This window comes from Didymella exigua, assembly GCF_010094145.1.
Source record: "Didymella exigua CBS 183.55 unplaced genomic scaffold M421scaffold_1, whole genome shotgun sequence".
NCBI lineage: Eukaryota > Fungi > Ascomycota > Dothideomycetes > Pleosporales > Didymellaceae > Didymella > Didymella exigua.
Genome location: NW_022984775.1, coordinates 156,451 through 164,610, shown reverse-complemented (window position 1 = coordinate 164,610; position 8,160 = coordinate 156,451). Strand labels below are relative to the sequence as shown.

Below are 8,160 nucleotides of genomic sequence, written 5' to 3'. Positions count from 1 at the left end.
CTGAAGCTGCCTGCAGTGCGTTGCCATAGAATCCACCCTGCGCGTTGACCTCAGCGCCTTTGTCAAGCAGTGACCGAAGAATGTCTAGATGACCATTGAAACTCGTGTAGTACAACGGAGTGCTGTTGCTCCGGTCTCTCTCATCAATGTCGCAGCCTCCCTTGAGAAGTCGGATGACTGCATGTGTCAGCCCTGCGGAGGCTGCGAGGTGTAAAGCATACATTGGAGGCGTTTGATCGATCCATCGTTGGCCTAAAGTGGGAATGTTGTAGAGACTAGTGCTGTACACAATTGTGCCTGGAGTTACCAAAAAGAACATTTTATTGAACCGTTGCCAAATGTTGTCTAAGTAGTAGTCATCCTGCAGAATCTTTATCTGCAGTATCGCTGCAAGATACGCACTGTCGTGCTGGAAGAGTCTCTCCAGTTGGTCTACAACATCGAGGGGAATTGGATCACAATTTGAAACATGGTAATCAAAGCTTTGACATGCGTAGCCAGCAAGATCGTTGTCTTGGAGTCGGTAGTACAGGTCGATTGCGTCTCCGGCCGGTGTATCGAATGCCACCAAATGAATGTACCGAAGACACGCTAAGCTCAGTCGCTCATGCACAGATTTTGAGTCTAGAAGTTGCGTTCGCATAGGATGTTGCGGCATTCCCCGGACGGTGGGTGTAAAGAACTCCTGCACGGTATAGTGGATCGGCCGGATTGCGCCGCTGGTTTCCTCCAGTAAATTGCCGCAAGCCTCGATAATCACTTGTGGCGGGTCGAGCGATATGTCCTGTCGATCTGTACAGTTCGTATTGATTGCGAGCGCGTACTGTAGCTCCCGGGTGCTGAGGGGTCTTCGGGCGTAGATTATCCAAGCTAGACAATTCAGTGCTAGATCCCTCATGTACGGATGTTGAACTTCGATCCGCTCGAGTATTTGAACGTAGGTGTCTGATAACCCCTGCGGTAAGGCTTCCAGCGCAGCTTCCACAACCTGATCCTTTTGTGCCTTGCTAGCTTGGCAAAGGCTGTCTAGCTGTAGGTTGACCCAAAGAAACCTGTTTCACACTTAGCCTGCAAAATCCTCTGGTGTGACCACAAGCCATAAACTCACATGCCTTCTGCCTTCTTAGCGAGCGTCTGAATAACCTTCTCCTTAAGTTCGACGCTAGTGATGTAAAGCGTCTTTCCATGCTGCCCAGCCTGGAGCTTCTCGACTTGGCTGCGAGCAAAAATTTCTATGTCGCCTGCGACGTTCTCGGCTCGAATCTGAATTGTGGGTATCTGCTTATCTTCAAAGGCTTTGGCGATGTCCATTTCGTACCGACTGGTGACGAATACCTTGACGTGGCACCCAATCTGCGCAGTTACTATGTTGGTGATAAAAGCAAGAATGCCTCCCCGCTCTTGCTCCGGACACTCATCCAGAGCGTCGAACACCACGAATACTTGGCACAGATCTTCAACAAGTGCGACGAACCTTTCCTGTGTACCCACCAAAGATGGGGACAAGCCATCGTGCTTTGTCTGAAGCAGGTTCTGGGGTATACGATCCTTCCTTCGGCACAGCTGCTTGACCAAAGCGGCTACAATCTGGTGAAGCTGTTTCAACTGCATGTTTTGGTAGTTGTAGTAAGCAAAGCCGATAGCAGCATCTTCCCGTAGCCCGTTCTTAGCTGTGAGATCCTCTATGACGCTTGACCTAGAGCATGATAAGCATCAGAAGCGGAACAGAGCACGAACGACAACCACCTACGCGAGCACAGATTTCCCAATTCCAGCTACGGGTGGTCAGCTGATCGTCGTCTGTGAAGGAAGATGGCTTATCTACGCTTTCCGTGGCACCACAGGAGGGCCGAGGCGGGGCCGTTTACCCATTGCTGATATTTCGGCTCTCTCGTTAGCCAGTCGCATGTCTGTTCGTGCTTCTTTGCATAGGTGTCCTGGTGAATTTTCTCAAAATCGATGCTCGACACCCACGCGAGGAACGCCGACCTCTCCTTCTCTGGGTACGTGTCAATGACATAGCTACGCGCACAGCGTCGGCACAGATGGCCTTACTCTCTTCTTCACGGAGCCTTGACTCCTCGGCCTTCCTAGAAACGTCAAAATGCAATGCCTGGACGGAGTGTAGCAATACGTCGAGATGGCGCTGCAAATCCCCTTTGATGGACACAAACTCAGTCTCAAACGTCTCCCAGTGCTGACGCATGAATGCTCTGACGGATGTCCATTTTCGCTGATCGCCATTGACATCAAGAAACACACGACGCGCCTTCCAGCCAAAGTCGACCACGTTCGCGTAAGCACGGACTACCGTTTTCTCCACAAGATTGATGTCTGCCGCCTGCGCATACTCCTCAAGAGGACCCAGGTAGTCTTCAAAAGTGCAGACCATATCGATCAGCTTGCTGAAGTACATTGTGAAGTTCAGAGCAAGGTCGATGACGACCCTGACTGAGCCGAGTACCAAGGATGAGACTTCAGGGCTCGCTTGGATGCCTATAGCGACGCCTGCCGTGAACTTATTGAGCAAGACTAGAAACTTCGAGAGACGCTCAGCGTGAGGCCTGAAGGACGACTCGCTCTTGTGCGCCGCATCGTATGTCCTTACGCCTGACAGCAGGGTTCGCTCGTCGATGGTTTTTGACGCCTGCAGGAATGCCGCCTTCTCGCCCTCAGGGAGCTTCTCCAGTGTTTTCGTTAGAGCCGCTTCTAACAGTGGGCTGCGCGATGTCGCTGAGGCTAATGCACCTCCGCTTGATGTAGTCAGGCGTGGCGAAGCCGATGGTAGTGGAGAAGGAAGAGAAGGCGTTTGCTGCGCAGGTGGCAGAAGAGGGCTGGGTGGAGCCGCTAGTGGCGGTGAAAGGGTGATGTCCGATGCGAAAAATGCGCGTAGGCGATTCTGCAGGCGGTCTCGTCTTCGCATCATACAACAAAGTCGCAGGTCCGGGGGACCACGTCAGGTATGCACTGTCTTGTACGGAAGAATGTTGGGCCTGCAAGAGATTTGCGAAGTCGCGGGGTAGGCTCGAGGCGTAGCCGGCTGCGCCTCTTGCTGCATCGTCCTGCAAGGCAACTACAACATGCACGGCTGGCGTCTGTGGTCAGCTTGCCATGAGAAGAATCGGAAGTGAATCGCGCGTTTCTGTTGAATAGCACATCAAAGCGTCCGTGCAGCATGCTAGTGACACTTTTTTTTTTTTAAATTTAGTGGCCTTGGGGTCTGTGTGCCGCCGCATTACGGTGTAGACGCAGCGAAAGACAGCTGTCACCACCACCATCACACAACTACTTGAGCACTATACACCCACGACACAGTCTCGTACAACAAAATGCCAGCGGCGCACACCATGTACAAGACTGTGTTTACACGCTTTGCACCCACTGAATCGCAACTGCCCCTATTCTTGAGTCTGCCTACCCTTGTCATTGCCTACCCTTGTCATTGATGCGAGCGTGCCTCTGACAAAGACGAACCCTACAAAATGCACTTCAAACGACTCCACCGCGTTGATACTGCCCAGCCACAGAAGGGCAGTCTAGCCTACGCCAACACAGGCTCCACTTCTCGCTCTACACAAAGTGGCGTGCCATCTCCTAGTAAATTCGCGCTACTGGAGCTCTCCATTCGCTCCCTAGTCTCAGGGTCAAAGATACGCTTGAGTCATCGCAAGCTGATGAAGGAGTCGGTGTACCCAAACTCTGAGCACGCACACTGGCATCCAGGGGTGTGGAACGTAGTCCAGTTGCTTCAGTGAGTGGTAGCGGGCCAGATGATTACTGAGGTGAGATACTCACCATTGCCGCTGATGCACTTGATAGCGGTCACCATCGTACGCTTTGCGCGCGCACCTCTGTAGTCTTGCATGTCATCCTTGCCCACGAGCACCTTCGCGGAGCCTAGCATCAGTAGCATGATGCCTGTCTTGTCCATGTTGTATACGTTTTCTTTTGAGATGGCTGGGTCGCACGGCACCCTCCCAATTACCTCAAACCAATGCGCCGTCTTCCAGTAACTTGTGTGTTCTTCTCGTGGCGGTTCCAGTCCATCGCCTTGGCTCTTCTCGCTTCTGTTTCTGGATGACGGATCTCAAATCCTCGAGCCCAGTTCTTACCATTGCGCTTCCATCTGACCCTCTGAATGCCCAAGGAGCCGTCTGAGCCACATGAGGACAGGGAGTAATCGTTGGAGAGTCGACTGACGACGTTGACGAAGTGATCAATACAATGGCCAACACCACGGCGATCTTGATGGTTGATAGCTGGAGAACGGTGATGTGTGATAGCTGGAGAATGGTGATGTGTCAAGTACGGCTTGACAAGCTTGCAAGGGAGCCACTCCAAAGGCCCGAACCGTGAATCTGTCTCGCAACATAGTGTCTCTCCACCTAGGGACGCAGCTTGTTCTAATCTGTTGACTTGTCGACTGTTCTAATTGGTCGACTATTCTGACTTGTCGACTATTCTAATTTGTCGCCTATTCTAATTGGTCACCTACTCTAATTGGTCACCTACTCTAATTGGTCCCCTACTCTAATTGGTCACCTACTCTAATTGGTCACCTACTCTAATTGGTCACCTACTCTAATTGGTCCCCTACTCTAATTGGTCGCCTACTCTAATTGGTCGCCTATTCTAATTGGTCGACTAGCCTCATTTGTCGACTATTCTAACCTGTCGACTACTTCGGCGGCACAATGGGCAGGGTGACGTAGTTCACGAACTGGTCGCCAAAATGCACATGGTTCCACCCCGCAAACCTGGCCTCGCTGCGGTCCTCTGGGTGGTCGTGCTGGAAAATGCCACTCCCCTGCGTGTCCCCGCTGCTCACCTCGAGCACGATGCTGCCGCCCTTCTCCACGACCACGTTCGTCGGCCACACCTCGACGTCGACGGCATAGACGTCGCCCGGAATCACAGGCTGCACGTCGGTGCTGAAGTAGTCACGGTGCGGCAGGTAGGCGCGGTGCTTCGGGTGCGCCGGGTTCGTCTTGCGCAGACTGACGCGCAGCCAGCCCTTGGCGAGCGGCACGGGATCGCCGGCTGTGCCCGTGTAGTGCACCTCGTTCCCCGCGGGCGACATGTAGCGCAGCGTCAGGAACAGATCAATGTCCGCCGGCGTCGAGCGCGCGGCGTGCGCCGACAGCGACACGTTGAGGTGCGCAACAATGTGCCCCGTGATCTCCGTCTCGTCGGCGAACGGCGCCGTGCGGAACTGCAGCAGCTTCGGCGACGCCAGCGTGCCCAGCGCCTCGTAGGACAGCTTCGCCGCGCGCGGTACCATAGGCGGTGAGCGCGTCAGCGTCGCCGCGGGCGTGAGGTAAAACGCCGTGTACCGCGTGCGCGCAATGGGCCACTCGTTCTCGGCGCGGCGCTCGTACGCTCGCTCGGCGGCCGCGTCGTCGACGCCGACGTCGCCCTTGCGCAGCACCAGGTCGACGGCCGGCAGCTTGCCCTTGACCGACCACCCGACGCGGTCGTCGCCCTTGAGGAACGCGTCCAGGAAGCTGCGCTGCACGTCGACCTCCTCGTTGTAGAAGAACGGCAGGTCGTGCCGTCCCGTGATCAGGCGCAGGTACTTGAACTCGGACCCCGCGTGCGCGAACCCCTCAATGTTGCCGCGCAGGTGCAGCAGGATCCCGCCCCAGTTGCCCACCGACAGCAGCGGCACCTGGATGTCGCCCATGTCGTACTCCTTGCTGGCATAGTAGGGCTCGTCGCGGAACCGCGACGCGGCCGTGTCGACCGTCTGGTCGCGCCGGTTCTGCGCCAGCGCCTCCTCGGACAGGTCGCCGTCGACCGTGTCCGGGCCCCAGTTGCGTGCTGCGCGCCCGGGCCGCCCGTACTGGTTCGTGATGACCTGGCGATTCCTAGTTGCTCGTCAGCCATGCACGTGCGTCTCCGCTCCGAGCACGCCCGCCGCACTCACCACCAGAAGTCGATGAACTTGTTGCTCAGAATCCCCCCATGCCTGCACCGATCACGGTAGTAATCACTCATGCCCTCCCACGGCACTATGGCCGCCAGCCCCTTGGGCCGCCGCGCAGCAACCCGCCACTGCGAGCCCGCGTAGTAACTAATCCCCAGCAAGCCGACTTTGCCCGACGACCACGCCTGCTCCGCCGCCCACTCCACCACGTCGAAGAAACACTCGCTCGTGCCCCGCGACATGGTATCCAGCACCCCCGGCGACTGGCCCAGCCCGCGCTCGTCTGCGCGCACAACCACGTACCCGTGCCGCGTCCAGAACCCCGGGTCCGGCGTCTCCCACGCCGAGTGCGCCGAGTGGTGCTCTGGATTGACCTCTGCGTACGACTTGGCGTGGAAACTGGCGCTGTCAGCGCCATGGCGAGGAAACGTCCAGCGGCGAGGAAACGTCCAGCGGCGAGGAGACGTCCAGCGGTGAGGTGGGGTACGTACTCTTTGTAGTGGATGTCCTTCCCGTACGGCCCATATGTGACGAGCACGGGCAGCTTGGCCCCCTCCTCTGTCGACTTGGGGCGGTACACATTCACCCTCACCACGCCCGACGCGCCCGTTTTCAGCGCGACTGAGGCGTTCGACTCGAAAATGTAGGGGTAAGTGGTTGCGTCGATTGTGTGTGCGTTCTTGACTTCCAGCTGCGAGGACGACATGTTGGCGGTGGCGCGTGTGCTGTGATGCGAGGACACACACACACACACACACGTCTGCTGGGCTGTATATATTGGACTTGCGGAGATTCGGGTAGGGTATCGGGATGTGGGGGCCCACTTCGGAGCCCTGGGCTGGCCGCGGGGATGCTGAGGGCGTCGTGCGGGTGTCGTGCACTGGGGGGATAGAGCAGGCGGGCTTGTTGGTTTCTGCATCACACAGTCAAGGGACTGTTGCTGGCGTTGGTTTGCACGGGGGGTGTACGATGGCAGATCGAGTGCTAGCATGGAAACCATTCAGTAACACGGAAATCATTCAGTAACACGGAAATCATTCAGTAACATGGAAATCATTCAGTAACACGGAAATCATTCAGTAACATGGAAATCATTCAGTAACACGGAAATCATTCAGTAACACGGAAACCATTCCGTAACACGGAAATCATCCAGTGACATGCAAATCAAACTCAACGCGACGCAGGAACCCCCTCCATAGTCCCATAGTCCTCCCCCAACGTCTCGCCATCAATCTCCACCGGCCTGCTCTCCTGCAGCACGTACATCATGCGCGCCCACTTGTCCCCGCTCAGATTCCTCCACGCATGCATCGTGCCCCTCTGCACGGCCACGTCGCCGCGCCGCAGCACCCGCGTCTCGCCCGAGTCAAGCACCAGCTCGACCTCGCCCTCGATCACGACCCCGTAGTCCAGCGACACCGTGCGGTGCATCGGCGACGTAGCGCCGGGCTGCATGTCCACGAACCGCAGCACCGTGCCGCCCGAGGTCACGAGCCCGGGCGCTTTCTCGAGGAAAGGCGTGTACACGGCGATGTCTGCGTCGTTGGTCAGGTCCACCGGGTGCCCTTTGGTCACGTAGGGGAGGCCGAAGGTGGCACCGGGGATGGCATCCCACTTCACCGTCTCGTCGAGCGCGGAGGAGAAGACTGCTTGTTTTGTCGCCGGGTTGTGCGTTGTGATGAAGCGCTTTAGGCTGGGGAGCTTGTTGGCGAGTTCCGGGCGGGAGGACATGGTTGCTTGTCGTCGTGGTGATGGTGGTGATGGTGGTGATGGTGGTGGTGGTGACGGTGGTGACGGTGGTGAGGATGTGGGATCGATGCTTCGAGTGAACAGAGCGATGCGTGGGAATGTGAGTCTTGCCAGTACAGATACCTACTTTGTGGAATCAATTGCCTTGTCCCGGCCATGACACCTCCCGATGTGGAGGGCCGGCATCCCCTTCAGGGTCCGTTTCAGCAACTGCAGTGTCGGCCTCTGCGGCCCTCAGGTGCAGTGGCGTGCCTGCTACATGGCATTGCGTGCCTGCTACATGGCAATGCAGCGGTAGGACGCTACTGTTCTCGCGCTCTGATTTAGGGCTTTGTCAATAACGTTGCTGACGTCAGAGAGGAGAGAGTGGACGACGCTGCCCGGGTGGTGGATAAAGGGACATAATCGATAAGAAAAGAGCCTTGCCGTTCTCGACCTAGTCCACAGCCTCCCGATGAAGAGCGACTTCGAGCATCCTCATC

At 56.6% G+C, this 8,160-nt stretch overlaps 4 protein-coding genes across 4 annotated transcripts in view; all 4 read right to left on the bottom strand.

Moving 5' to 3' along the window:
- The window catches only part of M421DRAFT_50613 (uncharacterized protein), a gene marked incomplete at both ends in the record, with an annotated part of 4,668 nt that extends 1,745 nt beyond the window's left edge, over positions 1-2,923 (bottom strand). The window contains 5 exons of the mRNA XM_033594846.1: positions 50-1,052; positions 1,109-1,696; positions 1,751-1,775; positions 1,826-1,999; positions 2,056-2,923. Coding sequence (XP_033454111.1) covers positions 50-1,052; positions 1,109-1,696; positions 1,751-1,775; positions 1,826-1,999; positions 2,056-2,923 — 2,658 coding nt within the window. The remainder of the gene's footprint in view (positions 1-49; positions 1,053-1,108; positions 1,697-1,750; positions 1,776-1,825; positions 2,000-2,055) is intronic.
- A 415-nt stretch (positions 2,924-3,338) lies between these two features.
- M421DRAFT_414914 (uncharacterized protein) lies at positions 3,339-4,274 on the bottom strand. The gene has a single exon (XM_033590501.1). The coding sequence runs from the start codon at positions 3,929-3,931 to the stop codon at positions 3,749-3,751; it is 183 nt and encodes a 60-aa protein (XP_033454110.1). The 5' UTR covers positions 3,932-4,274; the 3' UTR covers positions 3,339-3,748.
- Positions 4,275-4,678: 404 nt separating this feature from the next.
- M421DRAFT_50390 (X-Pro dipeptidyl-peptidase protein) lies at positions 4,679-6,632 on the bottom strand (the record flags this gene model as incomplete). The annotated part of the gene is made up of 3 exons (XM_033594820.1): positions 4,679-5,867; positions 5,927-6,331; positions 6,418-6,632. 3 exons carry the CDS (start codon positions 6,630-6,632, stop codon positions 4,679-4,681), a joined length of 1,809 nt encoding a protein of 602 aa, XP_033454109.1.
- A 227-nt stretch (positions 6,633-6,859) lies between these two features.
- On the bottom strand, positions 6,860-8,024 carry M421DRAFT_414912 (cupin domain-containing protein). Its single transcript, XM_033590500.1, has one exon. The coding sequence runs from the start codon at positions 7,658-7,660 to the stop codon at positions 7,100-7,102; it is 561 nt and encodes a 186-aa protein (XP_033454108.1). The 5' UTR covers positions 7,661-8,024; the 3' UTR covers positions 6,860-7,099.
- Between the last annotated feature and the right edge of the window lie 136 nt (positions 8,025-8,160).

Coding starts and splice junctions, on each gene's coding strand:
- M421DRAFT_414914 (XM_033590501.1), bottom strand. CDS start 3,931: ATGGACAAGACAGGCATCATGCTACTGATGCTAGGCTCCGCGAAGGTG.
- M421DRAFT_414912 (XM_033590500.1), bottom strand. CDS start 7,660: ATGTCCTCCCGCCCGGAACTCGCCAACAAGCTCCCCAGCCTAAAGCGC.